The sequence below is a fragment of the Tinamus guttatus genome, unplaced genomic scaffold (genome assembly GCF_059628265.1).
Source record: "Tinamus guttatus ecotype Peru unplaced genomic scaffold, ASM5962826v1 Tinamus_guttatus_pri_ptg000079l, whole genome shotgun sequence".
In the NCBI taxonomy this organism is placed as follows: Eukaryota; Metazoa; Chordata; class Aves; order Tinamiformes; family Tinamidae; genus Tinamus; species Tinamus guttatus.
In genome coordinates this window covers 3,813,737-3,835,539 of record NW_028288613.1, presented here as the reverse complement: position 1 = coordinate 3,835,539, position 21,803 = coordinate 3,813,737, and the positions used below count along the sequence as shown (strand labels likewise).

The following is a 21,803-nucleotide window of genomic DNA, read 5'->3' as shown; positions in this document are numbered from 1 at the left end:
TGTTAGTGGCTTTTTGGGTTGTGGTGTCAATAGAACATTGGCATGTGGCAGTGTCTGGATGCAATGAATGTTTTATTCCAAAGGAGGAGAACACAGTTCTGACCTATCTTTCACCAGTGAACTTCTCTTATTATTCTCGCCATTAATGAATCTGTGGCAAACATTTCCCGTGGTCTTCTATCGTCTTAATATTTGTGGAGTAGTTCAGTGCATAGCTGTGGTTGTGCCAGTTTTAAAGCATAATGTTCTGGTGCTCTAAAGATCTAAAGTAGCTGGTTCATAAAGGATTTCTTTCTAGGTGAACTATGCTTTGATTTAAAAAATAATGCATGGTTTGATTATGTCTGGTTTATTGTGTTTACCTTAAGTAGCCCATGAGCTAGCTGTTTCCACGATGTGTGTATACTTACCAAAATGAGCTCATTCCTTACAGATTTACAGATGTTTTTAAGTATATGGCCATAATCTTCTTTTTTTTTTTTTAATCAAGAAAACCCTGCTGCTGTCTTCGGCAGAAACTGAGCTTATTTTTCTTAATAGGAATAGCAATTAAAAAGAGAAAGGACTAAACAAAAAAGCAATACCGTTTTCCTGTTTGAGTAGTCGTGTGCAACTGCCACATTGCATTGTTGTCCCGAGTGGTCTGTCTTGGAAAAGGAGGAGATGGGATCACTCGGCTGGTTCTCCCCTCCTTGTCCTTCCATCACTCTGCTGTAATGTGCAGCAGTCGGGCTCTCCAGCAGCAGAAAACTTGAGATGAAACAGTTAGATCTAGATGTTCTTTACAGGCTATGCAGAAAACTTCAGTTAGACACCTACATTCTTGCTGCAGCAGAGATTTGAGAAAAATATGAATTCAGACATGTATTAGGTTGTTCTATCCTATTAAATAGAAGGCAGTAAGTTTGTGTGTGTGTGAATCCTCGTGTGTTACCCAGGAAAGATTCTGAGGTTGCACCAGATCACTGCAGTGACTTACATTTGGATACCTATCCAGCAGGATTCCCTTCTAGATGGATGGCCGTAGTTATTCTTGATGTGATATAATTACATTAAATGTTTGCTGAACAATTGCAGGATGCATATTAAGCATAGGATACTAAATAAAAACAAATTAGAGCAAATTAAGTGGCATGAAAGTTGAGATTAATTGAAGTATTTTCTGCTAATAGATAGAGGAAAGGTATTTGGCTGCTCCCAAACTTGTTGTCATGGACTTCAACAACAGTAGGGTAGGACTGCTACTTTTAAGATTTACTTTAAGATTAATTAACACTGCTGGATTGAGCCTGTGGCCATTTTTTTTCAATGCAACTTCAATGAGAGGCTGATAGAGTCAATGTCAGTCTTTCCATACGGATATTGCAGTGATGTAGAGTTGTAGTGTTGAAGTCAGATCCCAGTAAAGGAGAGAAAATACAAAGCAAGACACGGGCCAGAATGGAATTAAAATGCATCTCTTCTTTGCAGTGTTCATACTAGTAGGATAGGCTTATTTCCTTCAAACAGATATCTTATCTTTTTCTTTGTGTGCAGAGCATATCCTTGGGTTTTATTTGCTCTTCAATATATTTTCAAGCATAAATAGGTCTCGTTACACCTCCATTGACCTGCTGCACACACAAGAGATGGTTAAGAGATTATTTGATTTGCACTGAAATACTACTTGAGTGCTTGTAAAGAGCAAGCTAATTTTCAACAGGGCTAAATACTTATTCATCTAAATGGTGTAAGAATTATTTTTCATTTTCATTGTGATGCTCTTGCCTGTTTCTTTTTCTTTGTTTTATTTTTGACTTTGACCTTGAATCGAGGTAGCTGTTAATCAGTAGCTGGTTAATCAATATTCATTTAGGTTCATTCTGATCAGATAACTGGTTTCTGTAAAAGATTCTGGAAAAAGAAATGCACTGGACTTCAGTATTTAAAGTGAGATTGCAATGACCCACATTTGGTTGCAACTTCCCTGCAGACTCTATATTTTCCGTGAGGTTCAGTGACCTATAAATCTGCATGGCTGTTGCTTCCCAATTAACTGCTTACCTGCTCAGCAGTTAGGAGTTGAACTCAAGGCACTGACAGTTATTTGGAGCAATACCATCATTCTGTTGATCACCTGATCAACATATTTTATAATATTTTATATTTTAGTGATAGGAATATCTGGAGGCAGGAAATAAAATACTCATTTTTATATCATCCTGAAGCTGCATTGAACTCTCTTTTTTTGAGATAAAATCCTGAAGTACTGGCATACTAGTACTGATTCTTATGACAAGGCTGCCTGGGCAAGGAAAGAATCCAGGAACCAGACTGAGACTTGTGTGAAGTGTTTTCAGAGTAAGGGCCATAGTCATCACACCAATATAGCAAAAGCTTCTATTAAATAGTTTTAATAGTATTTAGTATACTATATACTATAGTATATACTATTAAAGAGTTTTTATAGTAATTTTTGGAAATTTTCAGTAGTTTTGCATTTTATTAATACTCCTCTTTTGTACAATTTACTCAAATGCAAGACAGCTAGAAAAACATAGTGCTTAATACCTGACTAGTATAATTATATTTTTAATGCACTGTTATATGTTAAACAGCTTAATTTTTCTTTTTCTTAAATACTTTCTGTTTGACAGTTTCTTTGACCCGTTTTCATATCAGCTTAAGTAAATTTCTATTTCTTTTACCACAATTAATTATTTCCAGCGATGTCTTCCAGCAAATAAAGCTCCAGAAGGCTTTTGAAATATGATACACACACTTCAGCAGATTGATCTTCATTATAGCTTTTCTCTTGAGGAGAGCTTTCATGTTATATCTCTTTTTCATCTCTGTTTTGTTTTGTTTTGCTTTGTGCTTGAGGAAAAATCTTTTCGTTTGTTTGTTTTGAAGTAAGGATACTGGATTCAGTCTTTTTTATTGGCTAAGCTTTTTACCTTCACTGAGGACATCTCCATGTGCTTTTGTATATATACACATACATATGTATCTGAGCTTGTGTCCCAAATATAGTCATTTATACTAGGAGATATTTTCAAGAAGGCAAGATATAAAATTGCAATGAATCTGGTGATACTTCTTGGCGAGGTATAAAAATTTGCGATGGCTCCTCACAGTCATGTTGGAATTGATCATTATTTTGTATGTTCATGGCCAAATGTAGAAAGGAGAAGGAATAGGCCTGCTCTGCAAATGTTAGAAGCAAGATTTAAATGACTTGCACATTTAGAAATGAACAAAAAATGCTGAGCAAAGAAAGAAGCCTCTTGTATAAGTACATGTGCAGTGTGGTGCTTAGCAAGTACTGTTTAGCTTTTTCTTGACCTAATTAAATTTACTTGCCTAGCCTTTTAGTGTTGCTAGTGTGGTTTCTTCATGTTGCCTACAGATGTGGAATTCCTAATGTTTATCTAGTCCTGTGCTCTCCTAGAGAAAGCACTGAATGTAATTTTTTGAGATGATTTCTTCAATCAAGTGTGATGTGAGAACTCAGGAAGAATTTTAAAAAAAAATGTGTTTTTGGATCCTTGCTATCGTAGGATACCTGAGGAGAACGGAAAGCAAGTGAATAATTTATGGCATAGCATCTAATGTTTTCTTTAACTGTGCCTATGCAAAGGAATGGTGAACTCTTTTTGTGAGTCTGTTGTGGAGAGAACTGAGCCTTGATTCGGGCACTGTCTACTCACTTGCAAGGATGGGCAAAATCAGAATGTTAAAACGTGACCTCTGGGATCAGCTCAGATTGAAAATCCATAATTTGGAGTGCAGTTTTGAGCCTGGCTCGGCAAGTCAGACACTAATGTGCTTGACCGCTCTGTGCTATGTGCACTATCTTGTATCCTGTTAGGTCACTGAAATTCAAGGCATTTTAGCAATTCTCAGATGTAAGTTTTCTCCTACAAAATTTGTTTGGGTTGGAAGGATTTCATAGCCAAACAATGAGAAGGAAAATACTTAGTAATTGCAAGTACAACACAGTAATCCAGCTCTCCACAAATCACAGCTGGAGTGGGCCCTATTTCTCCAAGGATAAACCTTCCATCTTACTGTGCAGTTCCCACTAGCTCTGCCCAACCATAAGATCCTGCTAAATGAGAGTGGTCACTGAATCCTCGAAGGGACTGCACAGGCCTGTGGATGGCCAGGTTGCTGGAGACCAACTTCTCAACGTGTTTGTAAGCAGTAAAATGAATGGAGGAGCCCTGTCACTAGCACAGACTGTTCTGCTCCATGCAGAGGTTGGGGCCAAGACTTGGATACAGGGTTGGGTGTGGGAAAGACAAAAGAAAGAGTCAGTCTTGCTGCTGCCATTCCCTCCAAGGGTTATGTCTTCAGAGATGGAGAAAAGGGCAATTCAGTTGTCTTGGGCTTTCGTCAAGGCGCACACGGTCTAGTTGTTTTTCAGAAACATCAGGACAAACCCTCTAATCTGGGGCTGTCCAAAGCAATCGGATGGCCCGGACTGGTCCCTCAAGCTCTAGTTCCTGTGACAAGGAGGTGGCAGCCTGTGTCCTGTTGGTGGGAGCACCCTGAGGGTGATGTGACCTCTCTGGGTGCAGTGTCGCACACCCGGTGTAGGTAGGGGACAAGAAGGGAGGTACAATTTCGGACATGGATAATAAAGGAGGTCATCCTAGAGGGGGTTACTTTAGGGGGTAAAGTGCATGGAAGAGGCTCTGTGGTAAAGTGTGCAAGGGAAAAAGTCCTGCTAAAGTATGAAAGCACAGAAAGCCAGACTAGTTGTGCTGTGCATGGTGTAAAAAATGTTTTTTCACGTAGCATCTTCCTAGCTGATTTTAATAATCTCCCTACTTTAAGGAGTGCTGTTTTATTTGGAGTGTTATCTGCAGGGCAGTGTGTTACGTAACTGTTTTGTTTTTCTGTCATCCTCACTGGATGTGCTGCTTGCCTCAAGGCACGAGTGACATTGGCAGCTGCAAATAAAATGTGATTTAACTTACTAATTGCATGCTAAATACCAGAGCGCAGTAACGTCACCTTCCACAGTTTTATGAGAGACCATTTATGATAAATACAGAATATTGACAGGTCAGAACCAAAAGAGTGAGATAATCTTTCTGCTCTGGTTCATGTAGTGTCATGTGTTGTTTTATGGGAGCAGAATTCCCTTTAACAACTCTCCGCCTCTAATTCTAATTTGCTCTCTTCAAATGCTTTTCTCGTGCATATTTTTTCATGAAATTGCTATGTTAGTTGCTAACTTTTGTAAAATCTTGAGGACAAAGTTTTGTCTTTATTTTCTGTTCACAAGAGTAATATGTTTCTACTGATGCTTTCCTTGAGTTTCAAGTGGATTGTCTTCTGATTGTTAAATTCAAATTTTCTCATCAATGTTGTTATTACTGATATAATTTAGTAGTGAACAGCATTCTAGTGCTACCTCAAACCCTTGGTACCTAGCACTACACCCAGAACACATATCAGTAAAATACATATTTAATGTCTCATTTCCTTGTATTTATAAAAATAAAAACACACACAGAGAGAACCTGCCATCCCAGCAGATGTTTCCATCTCTAAAAGTGCACTGTACTCCCGGATCGGCACCTCGGAGGCAGAGAGCACCCCGGGTCTTCTCTACCCACAGCAAGACCTAGACTCGGCGCTGCGACTTGCCAGAGCAGAGGTAATTTTCTTCACAGTGTTTGCTTTGTCATGAAGAACTTTCCTGCTTTCTCTCAATTCATTCATATTTACAATCACTTGCTCTATTTGAAATAGTTTCTCTTTGAAACTATGCCCAGCCTAGAGATTACCAAAGCAAAAGGTGCTAGATTGTAAGTTTTATTTATTTAGTGTAAATGAAAATCAAGCATTCTGTGAGAGGAATCTGTATTGCTTTTAGCCTCATCTTGTGCACCTTGGCATTGATATATACTTCTGTATACGCTTTAAGATGCTAAAAAATATTTCACAAAGGTGCACACAATATTAGTCTCGTTCTTAATATTAGTCTCGTTCAATATTAGTCTCGTTCTTTTAATGTCGTGTTGTAACGAGGGATGAAAGATGAAACAAGAATATCATTGTATCGACTTTCCTCAGTTACTTTTGGGAAACTTGAGTGATTTCCACATCCAAAATTCTTTATTATGATCTTAATCAGAGAAATTCTTTGGGGGATGCTAATATCTACATTTAAAAATCTGTATCTCTGCTGTTAAAAATGAGTACTAAATGAGGAATTGTATACTTGGCTAAGCTTCCCATTAATGGATTGCTTGTTTCTTGTTCTTTTTGTTTTTGTTTTTTTGTTTTCTTTGTTTCAGATTGTGACCAAGGAAAGAGAAGTAGCTGAGTGGAAGGAGAAATACGAAGAAAGCAGAAGGGAAGTGATGGAAATGAGGTAAGTCAGTATGTCACTAATCACACTGAGAAGCTTGTTTCAGTCGCATGTAACACTTGTGCGACTATGATGGTTAATTGAGAGCTGTTATTTTCTAACTGAAAGCTTTGGATTGATCCTAAACCTATGTTTTTTTAATTAATGGTGGGCAAAATTCACTTTAGTTTGGAATAATCATTGCAAACCTGTATGTTGTTAATCTTATTTTCATCCTCAAAACACTGAGATAGAGGATCTTAACCCAAGTTATCTCTCTCCTACTACTGCTTCTCTCCTACGACTGAGTGAGGCTGCCTGGAGAGCATGTGCTAATTTAAAATTCAATTTCCACAAATAGTTTTGCCAACAGAAAAAAAAAGAAAATTGAAGGCTCTGGTATGAATAGTACAAGTCCTTCCAGGGAACTATGGTAAAGTTTCTTTAACAATATTAATACACCTCAGTGGTTAATGCAAATGGTTAAATTGTAGAGAGTCACTCTGCATCATTTACTATGCCAGTCCATAAAGGACAAAAACCCAGTTACTAGTAGGAAATTATTTATCACAGAACCAACACTCTGGCCTCTCAAAATTGACCTTCAAGGAGATTCTATGTATTGCTTAAGAGATAAGTATAGTAACTAAAACTATTTTAGATACCAAAAATTGTAGTCACATGCAGATTCTTTGGTATTTTGTCCTGTGATGATTTTCTTGTTACTCCTTTGTATCACAGAGGTGCTAAAGACCTTTTTCTCTCTGCCTCTCACAGCAATTAGCTGACAGTGCACAGTGGTCACTACTCTTTCCTTTGATCTGGGCTGTTTTTTTTTTTAACAGTTAAATTTCTTAAGTATGATTTTGGTTAACTATTATTTACCTCAGATTTTGCTGATTCTTTTGAGAGCTGAGCTTTACATTCTTCTTCTGGTTGTAGCTGTTGTTTGAATATATTTTCTTTCTCTATGGAAACCTACCCTTACTACACTGAATATCTGTGTACTGGAACATAACTGGTTTGAGCCAACTTCCCAGCCCAGGTTCCACCGTTCTCAGAGGTGACAAGGAACGTATCTTCTTAAGTCCATGTTGCTTTCCATTTAGTTTGCTGAAAGTTTCAGCTGTATAAATACTGTGAGAATAACATATGGATGAGCATGACCGGCTCATTAATCTGAATCTGAGAAAGTCAGCAATTATAAGAAGAAACTGCATAAAAACATTTTGTGGAACCTAGCATTCAATGTCGTGTTCATTGCTAAGAGCCCTTGGCTTCCTTTTCTAAAGGGAGAAAACTTTATAAAGGATGTGTTATTAGGATGTAATATGGCATATACATTATTGTTGCTTACCACAGGCTTTCTTTTTCTTTTGAGGCAATCTTTTTGGGACATGAAAATGACCTTTAGTGGAAAATACTTGCAGTTATCCCATTATCTTTGCTTTCAAAAATGCCATTTATGTTTTCTCCTCAAGAAACAAAACAAAAGAATTAAAACAACAAGACTAACTGCACAGAAGGCAGCACATGCAGCCGCTGGAGATGCAGCGGAGCTGTGTGATTTGTGTAGATCTCTGCCCTACTTTCCAAGAAGTAGCAGTGCACGTGACCGCGTTGTCTGTTGTCTTTGGCCCCAATCCCACAAATTGTTATTTTTACCTGGAGCCTGATTGAGGTCAGCGGGATGCACCGATGCTCGGGAGGAGGAGGAGGGCAAGCAGGACCCCACTGCCGACCCACGAGGAAGGTGGTGGATCTGATCCTGGTGCTGATCTCACTTAGGAAGTGTTAGTGTTTGCTGCAGCTGTTTTGGGAAGCTCCTCAGCTCCTCCTATTCACTACCAAGTTTTCTTTCAGCATTTTTGCACATCCTTTCTGTAACCTTAGTGATTGCAGCAGATTTATTTAAAGTATGGAAAAAGCAAGTTAAGACTTCCAAAAAAAAAAGTTAAATCATGTTAAATTGCTAGTGGGTTATTTCAAATATCTACTTTAGATGAAGTGTGTGGTAATTTTACTTTTCGTAGACTGTCCTATGTGACTCACAAATCAAAGCACATATCAAGCTAGTCTCATTTCATTAGCTTTATTTGGCTCTGGAAAAGGATGGATCATCTTTCTAAATCACTTCTAATCTGCTTATTTTGGCAACCTCTTTTCAAGGAGGAAATTCAAAGCCTAACATGAATATGTGAAATAAAACAGGCTTAAAATTAACATTTTGCAGCCTCTGTTTCAAAGCAGATTTGCAAAAATCAGGCATGATGGACATTGTACTACATAGCTAGCTGTTTTGGCTTTGTTCTCTTCAGTTCTAATGGATCATTTCTTCTCATGTGGAGACTAGAAGATTTGGTAGATATTTTTTGGATGACAGCCTGCTGTCTTTCTGTTAGATTTGCCTTTTGCTACTGGTTATAACTTTTCTTTGAGGTTATATTCAAAACAAGCAAGCACAAACCAATAAAAGAAAAAGAGGGAAGGGAAGAAAATAATGGAAAAGTCGGGCTCTATAAAAGCTCTTAGATTAGTTCAATGATATGCTTATATTTAAATCATGATTGGCAATGACATTTGAGCATGTTTCAAATAAAAGAATTTGTTCCAGAGCATTTCCTGTTCCCTCTCCTCAACTATGTATTAATTCACAGAGAATTAAAAATTAGAATCACCATTTAAACGGTCCATTTTAATTTGTTATTGCAGGTTATAAAAAGCATATCGTAATATGAAGTGGATCTGTATCCCTTTTATAATGACACAGTTCAGTTACTAAGTAGCATTATTTTTAAGTAAGCAATACCAATTATGACGTTTGCCAAAAGCTTTTCTTCTTCTCTTTTTTCCTTTTCCTTTGTAGGAAAATAGTTTCGGAATATGAGAAGACGATTGCTCAGATGATAGGTAGGTGTTTCTGCTACGAAAGATGCTATTCTGCACTCTGGTTTTCTGAAGGAAACATAGAAACATGTTGTAAGTGTGTGGGCTTCCTTTTGATGCTAATTCACTGCTGCTGGGAATTGGGAATCTGAGGACATGGTGTGTGCTGCTGGGTTACCATGAAAAGCTGCTGTTGCATTGACAGAGGGGAGACCCTGGGGCAGTCGAGGTAATACAGGAAGGTTAAATCTCCTTCTTTTGCAGCAAAGCAAAATTTGCCTCATAGGCAGCATGTTCAAATACTCTGCTCCCAAGTCATAGGTATCTCAGAGAGAAATTTAAATGACCTAAAAACCTGTTAGTCATCTGCTTGCAACTCTGCTTTTTCTTGGAGATACCAAACTTAGCTCTTTGTATCAACAGGGATTATCTGTGCTAAGTACATTGGTCAGGCCAAAACCTGGATTAACTCCAATCCCAGCTGAGCGATTGTGAGCAGCCGATCCACATCCCCAGTTATTTCCTGACTTCAAGATCTAAATTACAGATTGTTTTTTTTTGCCTCATGATAATTTAAAAAATCCCTTTGTTAACAGAATTCCTGACAGAATTCTGATCAGTAGGGCCAAATGAAGGAGGAAAGCAGGAAAAGAACCTCTAACATTACTGGGACCATCCAGACAAGCTTGAATTAAGCAGCATAGAAGAATAGTTAAATGGTCTTAAAGGCCACTAGGAGTGAACTGCTTTCTAGTTCATTCTGGGATGTGAGATGCAGGAAAAAGGCCAGATGAGCTAATGATACCCTCTGCTCACATACAGGCAATGTTCCATGACCCAGAAACATCTGGTTGTTTTTAAAGCATTTTTTTTTCCTTTTAGTACTTGTGTCACACTTATACAACAAACTTGCTTATTTTTGCAAGAGAATGAGGGGAAGTTATTTAGTTCTCCAGTGCTCTTGCTGCCATTCCATATTTCCCTGAGGGATGTCCCAGCCTCCTCTCGTGTAAAAGAAAAAAGAACTCAGAAATAAGAAATAGATGTTCACCTTTTGGCTTCATTTTCTATAGTGCTGTGTCTCTGTTAACATCTTCTATGTAAAACTGAGCTAGTCTGGCTACTTTCTGACATGATCCGTGTGAGTCTCTTCATGCAGGTGTTAAAATAGGAGTGATCACAGTGTGCAAGTAACTCATGTTTTCCATTTTCATAGAATCATAGAATGCTCAAGGTTGGACATTTGCACAGCATATTCTCTGGTGCAGCTTTGGGAACTATCATGGAAGTTATCAAATGTGACAAAGGTCCAAGCTGCCCAAAAGTAATTCTCTTGCACTAGAGAAATTGTTTCCTGTTTGACAATTTTTTTGTTTTGTCATCGGGTGGTTTATTTCAGTAATTATTGGTCATCAGGTAATTTATTTCAGAGCTTTCTGCGCGTAGAAAAAGTGACCCATGTCTGCCCTGCATTTATCTTTCCAGGGACAACTTAGGGAGTTCTTCAGCCTCATTTAGCCATTCATATGGACAAGTGCAGGACCTGTTGTTTTCTTCCAAGCATATATAGTTATCAACAGAAGTTCATTTTCCATTAGAAATTATTTTATTGAGAAACATCCTAAAAAAGGCTGTGCAACAAGAAGATATAGAATAGGGGTCCTAAGGCACAGTACAACCATGCATACATATTTTTTCAGTATAATGGCTATAGGTAGTGCAATTTGTATCCATTTTGAAAAGAGCTGGAACAACAACTCCCACAGAACGTGTATGTATTAGAGAAGTACAAAATTCTCCTGTACAGTAATATGTTAAATCAAGGTCCTGACATCTAATTTTACCACTTTCTCCTGTCCTCTGTTGTAAGTTGCCATCCTTTTTGTTAAAAAGAATCACTTGCCCAGATGCTGCACTGTAAAGAATGGCTGCCTATATGCTGTTTGCATATTGCTTTTCTGGAATTTCCATCACAAAAATGTTTCATTGCTAAAATAAAATCTGCAGTTCAGCAAAAGAATTGCCTGTACTGTTCCTATGTATGATTTAAACCCTCTAGGCTATTTATAAAGCCCCCTGTAAAAGGCCAGTACAACTGAACCTACTTCAAGAATCCTCTTAAGGAGTATTCAGTTGGGTTGATAGATCCTACTCAGTTTCCTATAGTCTGTTTTATGTATATAAAATGAATAATGAAAATGTTATGATACAATGTATGATTGTGTATGTGTTTGCACATTCAAAGCATTGAAAAGATGCATTGTAAACAGTAATTTTCATTGATTTCAAGGGCTGTGGACAGTATTTGCTGTCACATACCTAGAGAATTGAGTATTACCCAACTCTGCTTGTGCAGTTAATTCCACGCAGTGCTCTGTACAGTCTGAGCTTGCAAGCTGTTGGTGTATCGATTCCTACTAGTGGCTTTTTGCATATGTTTTTACTGATGGTTTCATTTCTTTTGCCTTCCTTCTTGCATCTGCTTCCACCCCTAACACCTCCTTGTCCGTCCTGGGGCAGAGGGATGACCTTGCTGCACAGTTTCCAGGCTGGCCTGCTCTGCTCGTGCTGTCACTGGGTTCTGCAGCTCTCAAATGAACAGCTACCAGAGCCCACATGACCCCTGTGCCCACCACACCAGGCCCACACAAACCTCCATCAGAGCCATCCACAATCCCCCTCCCAAAATTCCTGTCCTGGAATTACTTTTTATTGTTGGATTTGAAATGTTGTTTTTGTTTTTCTTTTTTCCATCAAAAATGTATCCATATACTTGTAAGCTTAAAGGCATTATTTAATTCTCATTGTGAAGAAAAATGGATATTATGCTTTGTGCATTACAGATTGTTGCATTACTTATTTTCTGCTTTCCTAACGATTCCCGATTTTCTATTTTGCTTCCGCTTTGTTGCTTCTTGCTATTTGCTTGCAAAAACAAACAGGCAAGCCTGGTAAGTAAAGCTTTTCACCAACTTTCACATCCACATTTTGCATTTTTCTTTTCTTTCGCTTTTATTCTCTGTTTGCTGCATTCCCATTAAGTTATGTAAGTAATAGCTGAGCCTGAAAGTAGATCTGCTAGCCCTGTGGTGATCTAATTCTGTCAATTTAAGTAAGTGTTATTCCTGAGCATACTATTACTACTTTTGGTCTGCCATAGAGTGTTTCCTGCAGACCTGGAAGCCATCTAATTAAAATCTTTTAATTACATAATCTCATAAACTTCAGAAATCTGTATATCTGTAACTGCTTAAGTAACATTTGAATGGCAGACATTATCACCACGATTCTACCGAGCAGCATTTTCAGTAAAGTTAAATCATAGTCTTAGAAAACACCTCCTAGATCTAGAGTCCTACTCTAGCCAAATGCCAGTTTGTTTTTTATAGTATTTAACAACCTTGCTTCTAAATGTGTTTTAATTGTTTATCTGAAATTGTCACAGATGCCCCTTTTCTAACACACGTGGGAAACTTTCTCTTGCTTCTCCAGTAAAAATTCCTCTTTTCCTCTGGAGTCTGTACAGCATTGCAACTCAACCCATGATCCTAGGACATACATATGTATATATAAATGTGTGTGCGTGTATATATGTGTGTGTGCGTGTGTATGTATATATATATATGTATATGTATGTAGCAGTGTAAGGAAGGGGAAGAAGGGAGCATCTGATACCGCTTCCCTGTAATTCCTTGCTGCAGTGGGGCTGGGGGGCTGCACAAAGCACTGATCCAGCTGTCTGAAGAGAGAAAAGGGCATCATGGTGCAGCAAGAAGAAAAGAACTAACTTCATAGTAGTGAGGAAGTGAGTCAAGGATTACCACCTCTTCCAGGAATTACAACCTTTTCAGGTTGCCCCAGAAACAAACAGAAAGCAGCTGCTAAAATACCATGGGCAATAATCTCTGGAGAAAAGCAAATATGAATTTGCTTGAGTTTTAACATTTAAATGCATTGCTTGATCATGCAAGTTGATCCTTTCTCCTTCAAGGAGTTTTGCCAACGAATAGGACCCTGTCAGTTAAGTGCTTTGGAGTTAAGCTCCTATGTAATTCTTCATCTCCAGCGTGCTTAAATGAATCTTCTGCTGGAAGGTAAAGTGATGTTTTATCAGATTTGGCAAAATAATGAAGGATGATAAATCACAATATTTTACAGGGGTCTGTTTCTCTCAGGCCTGCTATATAAGAGCTGTTTGTTTAACAGTTACAACAACCTGCACTGCAGACTCAAGTGCAGTCCTGAGAACTTTGCTAGTTCACTCAGTCCTTCCTGGGTTGTAGCTTTGATTCAAATGAACAACTAAACCCTTGTCAGAATACTTCAATACACACTTGAATGAAACGTCAAATGAAAAATGGCAGATTCTAAAAAGTATCAGACATAGGAGAACTGCTCACCCTATTTTTAAATCCAGTATTCCAATAAGAAAACATAAATTAATATAAAACTGCCAATTTGGGGGGTTTGTTTTCAGTTCAATTTTATTTAAAGCAGTCCTTAAAACATAGAAACAAGAATTATATTCTGGGATACAAAGAATGAGTATTTTATTAGGGAATGCCAGACCTTTTCTTCTGATATTATAAAGATGTGCTAATTTATTACTAGGTTATTACCTAGGTCATTGGAAAGGAATGTTCTTCCATATAGATTTGCATTGCTATTTTGTTCTCCTCATTCTCCTGGCTTAAGTTTTAGTTATACAGAGGAGAATCTCAAAATATGCTGTGTTTTCTGCAAACCTTAGAAAGTCTCTCTAATATTACATTTCCTTTCTGGTGTTTTCCTACAGTACTCCTAAACAAACTCCACAGATTTTCCAACACTATTTTTTGCTCTATTATTTTTTCACTATTTTTCAACTCAACTTGAATTAAATTAAGTTTAAATGACTGGTCTGTACAGGATTAGACAAAAAGCCAGGGGATGACAATTACATATCAGAAACGGCAAATGAATTATTTCCCATAATAATGGCTACTAATATGAAAAAATGTCATTTCCTTCAGCTAATGCCTCTTCAGGCAAACAGGGAAAACCCAACATCTGCTTCTTTCATAGGAACAGTTGAGGTCAAGTGAAAAAATCATAAGTATGAAGATGTTTTCACATTTTTTCCCAACATCAAAGTAATCAAATCCCTCAAAAACTAGAGACATTTTTCCCAGACAGGACTGTCTTTCTCTAATACTTCGCTGGTTCTTCTGCAAACATACTAGTATACAATGTATAGCACAGTATAGCAGAAACTATAGATGAAAATGTAATCGTTGTTCTTACTGCTACTGTCTTTCTGAAAATTGCCTCTGCCCTTTTTCTCCTAACAGAGGATGAGCAGAGGGAGAAGTCCGTGTCCCATCATACTGTTCAACAGCTGATCGTGGAGAAGGAACAAGCTTTAGCAGATCTGAACTCAGTGGAGAAATCCCTGGCAGATCTCTTCAGGAGATACGAAAAAATGAAAGAGGTGTTGGAGGGGTTTCGGAAGGTGAGTCCGTGTTAAAGTCTCCCACCTTAAAAAGCAAAGCACAACACGTTTATGTTGCAGCACAAGGCATATTTCTAGTTGCAAGTCTGATTAGGCATGATGTGACAGGGAGGGAGAGCATGAGCATATATTCGTGCTTATTTTAGGAATAGATCTAAAAAGCCTAAGATTTAGTACAAGAGTAACTTGCTCCTGTATATGACACTGCAATTCCAATAAATGCCACATGACTGTAAGACTTCAGCAGGTAGCAGGGCTGGCTTTCAGCCTGAGAGTCTAAGAGCAAAATGTAATGTAATCCTTAGGGAAATTCCATCCAGATATCAAATGCAAAAGGAAGCATTGTGGAGCTTTTTGCATTGTGCAGTATTGCTTCAGATAGCCTCTGTGTGTCCATGTCTGTGTAAAGCTGCTTCCTTGAAAATAGTTGAGTGCAACTCCCACAAGTGGGCATTTGTCACGTACTTCAGTCTCCTGGAATAAGTTTAATGCCATCTTTTCATTTAAGAATGAAGAAGTGTTAAAGAAATGTGCACAAGAGTATTTATCACGAGTAAAGAAAGAAGAACAGAGGTATCAAGCTCTCAAAATTCATGCTGAAGAAAAACTGGACAGGTAATTAACTCATATACACATCTTTATTTAAGAGTTTTTGCTGCAGGACGGTTCTTGCAGTTGGACCTTGCATCCCAGTTTGCTGTTGCCCTTAGGCCGACCAGCAGAACAGACTGTTTAAGGGCTTTAAGGCTGTTTCACTGCAGAATCAGTCATCCTGTTTTAATACCAGCTCTCTAAGCCAGATCAGCAACGGCGTGCTCAGGTGGTGAGGAATAGCTGCAGGAAAGAAGTGCCAGCTCTGCCGGGATAGTCACTCCTTAAGCCACCGTAAGGAGTGAACATCTGATCGTGGCTTAAGACGGGCAGCTCTGGTTGCCCCTCTTTTTTAATGCTTCCGTGTAATGCCCTAGCAAGCACTTCTGGGGATTAACATTCAGGAATCGTGTTACTGTCCCCTTTTCCGAAGAGACATCTCCTAACTTTACTGGGATGGGTCCGTGTCTGAAATGAAGCGCCACTTGGATTCAAGTCCCAGCTGTGGATCTGGTCTGTAAAAGTTGGAAGACAAGTTTACACACTCCAATAACAAGGATCATTTATCTAGAATTATAACTCCAGCACAGATGTGTCAAAAGCAGGGGAGAACAGTGCAGACCTTGAGATTTTGCAGCATCTCACTAGAGAAGGCTCTCCTATAGAGAACCTGACAGGAGATGAATCTGTGGGGTTTTTTGTTTGGTTTTGTTTCTCTAGAGCCAACGCTGAAATTGCACAAGTGAGAGGCAAGGCTCAGCAGGAGCAGGCCGCGTACCAGGCCAGCCTTCGCAAGGAGCAGCTCAAGGTGGATGCGTTGGAAAGGACACTGGAACAAAAGGTAATGGATGTCCCCCGATTCCTGGGAGAGCACGGGCAGGGAATAGCTGGGAGTTACCACTGTCCCTGTTATGTTCCACGTTAGAGGATGCAGTTTGACTGCTGGCACAGTCAGCAATTTACAGCAATTTAGTCCTCGTTGAAGTCTCTCTTTTCACACAATTCCGCAATCCATCTGGTTTCTAATGCTCCCAAAGGCCAACACATGACACATCTGGATTCCTGTTAGGTCAAGCTCAGTGTACCCCTGGGTACCTAAATGGGTACCCCACATTCATTTCCTTCAGTTTTTAGGTTTAAGATCATTCTTGTTCAAGTCTTTCTTTCAGCTTTTACTTTTAGCTGTAATTCCAGTGTTAGTTTAAATGCAACCACTTTCATTATAGACCTCCTGTAACTTAGCAAAGCAACCTACCTCCTCTGTGATGCATGTGGTTCTCACTTGGAGCCCTGAGGAAACAGAATGGAAATAATGCTGTAAAAGAGCAGCCCAGAAGTGTATTTACTCTATGTAGAAGTATAATATGCTAAGAACAACTGCTAAAACACAGTTTGCTTTAGTGCTACACTGAAGTAAGAGGAGCTCTCTGTGGAAGTGAGCATATTGTTTGAACACCTTATGCAAAATTCAGCTATGCATGCACATATATATTTATATATGTTGATTTGAGACTTTTTTGTCACTTCTAACTTCCTTTTTTTCTCAATGTTGGTGAAAACATAGTTCTCCTACATTTCTCCCAAAGGTTGGATTTGTTTTTAAAACACTCATCTCAATGCAGAAATATTTTGTCATAATATTTAATATTTCCTTTTATTTTCCAGAATAAAGAGATTGAAGAATTAACAAAGATTTGTGATGAACTGATTGCCAAAATGGGGAAAAGCTAACTTTTAACCAAATCCCTGGACTTCGATATTGAGTGCAATATGACCATTGGCACACTGATGTCCATACATTTATGTGGACAGGTTATATTTTCACTTTTTCGTATGCACTACTGTATTTTCTTTCTAAATAAAGTTGATTTAATTGTATGCAGTACTAAGATGACTATCAAAATTTCTTGCTATTGTTTGCATTTTCATAGTATAATTCATAGCAAGTTGATCTCAAAAATTCCTGTATCAGGGAGATTGTCAAGTTCTCTAATAAATTACGAGTTGCTGATCCTAGCCTTCCCTTTGTACATGAGTTCCCATGTTGGATGTCTTTTGGATTTAATATAAACATGTATTACTTGCATGGGGACTCTTGCCTTAAGGAGTGTAAACTTTATCTGCATTTGCCGATTTGTAAAATAAAACTAAAAATGAAAAAAATTAAAATGCATGTCATTTAAATGAAATTCTCTATTGTAAATAAAATTTTTCGTTGAAACTTGGAGATGGGTATGACTGTATTTTACTTACTTCACTTGATTACTTATGTGCGACCCCAGATATAGCACCTCTTATTAAGGACCTCCTTCAGTGGTAGCACTTTGATTCACTGAGTAGGGTCTCTGCATGTTGATGATACTGGGGCACTCTGCCAGGGCTTAGTGATAAGAATTATCTACTTATATGCATATATATGCATAAATATATATGTATACGTGTGCTAGATTGGGACCATTCAGCTGTCAAGCATAGGCTTAATCCTACAAAATGTTTAATACTCTGACCCTGATCCAGCAAATCGCTTGGGTAAATGCCACGACCCTCTGCACGAGCTGCAAAATGACATGAGATGATGGGCTGGCAGGTTTTTTAAGCCTATCCACCATTGATATGTGCATACATTTTCCTCTCCTGCTGCAGGAAGAATTTACCTGTAGAGTTTGTGGTGATGAAGTGCATGTGGTTAGAAGTACAAACAGAATAAGCTAGATAAGTAGCATTTTCGCACACCTCTTTATCCTCTAAGTCATCCTCTGCAGAGGATTAGGTCTGTAAGATAAGCGTTAAGGCTTTAATAGCAAACAAACTGCTTTCATTGCCTAATGGTGCATCTCTTGTATCTCCATGATGAGGACGGTCTTCAGCCTTGTTCTTGTCAGCTCCCTTTTTGTAATCAAAAGTAAGTCTGCTCCCTTTCCTTTCCATTATTTTTTCCTCTTCTTTTTCTTTTTTTTTTTCCTCCATGGTTTCCTACCTTATGCATGGGCTCCAGCTCTTTGCTCTGTTTGGGCTTTTCTCCTGTGTTTGTTTTCAGTTTGTGTATGTAGTTAGCAGTGCAGAATTTTATGCCTACTATATAATGTAAAATATAAATATTTATTCTAGCAATTCTAAATGCATCCCTAAGGAAAATGGTTGTGCCTTTTGCTTTGCAACTATCTATGATATTTTAAATATGTTTCAAATTCATACTTGCTTTTAAAATACCTCGTAATTTGAACTAGGGGTGAACTCTGGGGACGGGCAGAAAAAAGGATCAGGTTATGATTGAAATGTTTAAAGAAAAACAAAACTCTTAAGGTATGCTGTCATCGCCTTATGACTGACTTGATACTTTAAGAGCAAACTAAACATAAATCACAGTAAGATTTTAAGTATTTGCAGTGTACTTTTTATTGGCATTTTTGCACTAAAGACAATGCTGAAGGGAAAAGAATGATAATACTCTAATTTCTTCTGGTGGACACTGCTCTGAAAATGTTACAAGTGTGAATGCAATTACGGAATACCAGACGCTTATAGATTATTTTAAATGCAATTACATTTTGTAAATTTTGCATGTTCTTCAAACAAAATTGGGTGCACAGCTGTTATTTTTAGATTTTTTTAAAGCTTTACTATTATAAACTGTCTTCTTCCTGGCAGGTGAAGCACTGCAGTGTTACACTTGTGTAGGCTCTAGTGATGAAGACTGTAACAGACAAGGAACTCAGCAGTGTCCAGGGCACTCAGATGCATGCGCAGTGATAAGAGGACAAGCGAGTGAGTAGACACAAACACTTCAGACTCATTAAATAATAGAAATAAATAACCAATATTGGAATCAGAGGGTAGTCAGATAATGAGGGAGAAAAAAATCCTTGTAATAAATCTCAATTCCTAATTTAAATGGATTAGCAACAATCTGAGTTTGATTTGTTAAATTACCATGATGAGGAGCTACATCCAGGCTACATGCAAACTATAAAAGAGTATCTTACGTATTGGCCAATTCTTATGTAGATTTTTTTAATTAAATGACTCATCTTGAAATTAAGAAAGAAAAGAACCTAATGAGATATTGTACTTGAGTAGGTTCCAAGATATTTAAGGTGCTTCAGTTGTACCAAAGACAAATTACAACTATTGAAACTTAAGAGGGAGCCTGGGAATGTGCTATAATCTGGTGTGATTGTCCCCACTGGTCTGCAAGAATCACAGAACTGTTCTTGACTACTGGAAAGTCAGATCCATGTTGTTAAAGGACAGATAAAAGTAGGTGAAATGGAGCTTCCTGCTATGTTTGGGTTGCGTGTGACTCTGTTTCAGGTGGCATTATGAAGTCCTGTTCGTTCAGGTCATTCTGTGAGCGGGCAAGGAGAGACGGCTCCAGAGCGCCCGGCGTGAGCGTTCACTGCTGCTACTCCAACAACTGCAATGCAAAAAGCCTGGGCTCGCGCGTCGCCGCTTCCACGAGCTGCTTATTGCTCCTCATCTGTACACTGCTTTGGCACTCGTTGTTTAAGCTGACATGAAAAAAAGAATAGGACCATAAAGCAACAAGTCTGCCTTCTTAAAAAAGTTTTGATGTATTTTCTAACCATTTTACACTGTGTATAGTATTTTTTCAATAGGAAAAAAGCAGTGGGCAGACTAGACGGATGTTATGATAAAAATTGTCGCATCTGTTAAAGAATATGTCTTGACCTATATTTAAGCATATATGCTCTATCTATTTATCCTATGGGGTTTACTGTAATAATATGTAACATTTTTCTATGGCTTGGATAATATATGCAAAGAGAGGGAGAAATCTTTGCTGTAAGTAGCAGCCTTGTAATATTGTAAAGGGCCAGTACCTTTCAAAGTCTGCTTACTGTTGGCTTACATTTAAAAGAAAACTACAATTTTCAAGCACAAAGTGACTGAAAATTCTAGCAAACCATGATACAGTTAATCTTTCAGAAAGCTTCTGCAAATAGGACAAAGACAGAAAATTTGAAATAAGTTTGGTTTATAATTATTAATCTAAATTACTAAAGAGATGGTCGTTAAGAGAACAATACATGAAAACCTTATGTATATTTCCTGAAATTCCTTTATTGATGGGAAGGAAAAAAGGAATCTTGAAAGTTGTTTTGAGTTGGTAAGCTCCCTTTGAGTGCAATAACTTCTATCTCTGCTGCTGGTTTTGAGAGCAAGATGAATTATCCTGGTGTTGTGATCAAATTACATCTTGAGCAATAACATTTTTAATCCAAATTCTTCTTGCAGTTTCAACTATGTAGGTCATTCTTCACTGTCTAAACATGTTTTTTTGAGAGTAAGCACATAAAGTCTCACTCCTCTCACAATGACGTCGGTAAGTGGAGGAGCTGATCTGTGATGATTTATATATCCTTTAAGTTTTGCAAAATAATGACATTACTTGAGGATCTTTCATGATGTAAAGAACTATATCAACACAATCAACAATCACATTCCTTGCAGTCTTATCAAATGGACTCAAGAATGGGCCACGTCACAGAAGATGCTGCACATCACTAGCTAGCAAGTATTACTTTGATGTGGTTTTAATCACCTAGGGAAGACACAACACACAGTGTGACAGCAATAAGCAGGTTATTGGGCCTGCTAGAAAGGTAGAGGTAGGTGGTACCTCTTAATTTGTAAGAGGCACTACGGATATGCCAATATTCAGATTTTTGATATCCAGCAGTGATGATCTGGTCTAACATCCAGTACACACAACACACAGAACTGTCATAGAGTCCCAGAGGTGTAAGCACAGTAGAGCTGGTCGCACAGTGCAAAGTTGTAATTTTAGTTGCTCGCTTGGGAAAGGAGTCTTCAATTTTATGGAACTCACAAAATATGTAGCAAATTAGTTTTTCACTAGATTTCCATTCTAGCTTTTTCATTCTTCCTTTGAAAAGTCAAGAGTCCAGGCATGTGTCTTAGGATTCTACAGACATTTACAAAATTTTTCAAGGAGTTTGCAACCTCTAGGAGCTACTTTAAGTGAAATCACTGAAACTTTCAAGTCTAGTATATCCCTCACCTGCCTTTTAGTTATTGCTTGTCACACTGACCAGGCTGTCCCAATGCTTTCTTGTACTGTTTCCTCTGGCTGCATCCTCTCATCATCTTTTGTGAATGCTTCAAACTGAGCCTGTCCTGTGGGATTTTGTTTGCATGGGCTCACAAACAGTGGGGTTCTGCTTTGTGAATAGTTGCTAGGCACATGCATAAAGCTGCTAAATAAGACTGATGATGCAAAGAGATCTTGGCTGAAAATATAAATTTAGACTTAGATATCTCATATAGATAAAAAAAAAAAAAAGACTTATCGGATAAATATTTTTCATTTTCAGTTTAAATCAGTTCCTTCAAGCTACACTAAACATGTATTGATTGAATCTTTTTTCTGATTGTATCGTAATGACAAATCAATATCATATGTAATGTCTGTGTATGCTTTGTGCATTTTCTTAATGAGAAGTTGAA

The 21,803-nt window shown here is 38.0% G+C and overlaps 1 protein-coding gene across 3 annotated transcripts in view; it reads left to right on the top strand.

Moving 5' to 3' along the window:
- TACC2 (transforming acidic coiled-coil containing protein 2) overlaps window positions 1–17,535 on the top strand; it is a 110,529-nt gene extending 92,994 nt beyond the window's left edge. For all 3 annotated transcript variants that reach the window (XM_088520065.1, XM_088520064.1, XM_088520063.1), the window contains 7 exons: window positions 5,507–5,650; window positions 6,294–6,370; window positions 9,213–9,256; window positions 14,563–14,723; window positions 15,232–15,338; window positions 16,035–16,155; window positions 16,980–17,535. In XM_088520065.1, coding sequence (XP_088376191.1) covers window positions 5,507–5,650; window positions 6,294–6,370; window positions 9,213–9,256; window positions 14,563–14,723; window positions 15,232–15,338; window positions 16,035–16,155; window positions 16,980–17,045 — 720 coding nt within the window. In that variant the 3' untranslated portion in view covers window positions 17,046–17,535. The remainder of the gene's footprint in view (window positions 1–5,506; window positions 5,651–6,293; window positions 6,371–9,212; window positions 9,257–14,562; window positions 14,724–15,231; window positions 15,339–16,034; window positions 16,156–16,979) is intronic.
- Window positions 17,536–21,803: the final 4,268 nt, after the last annotated feature.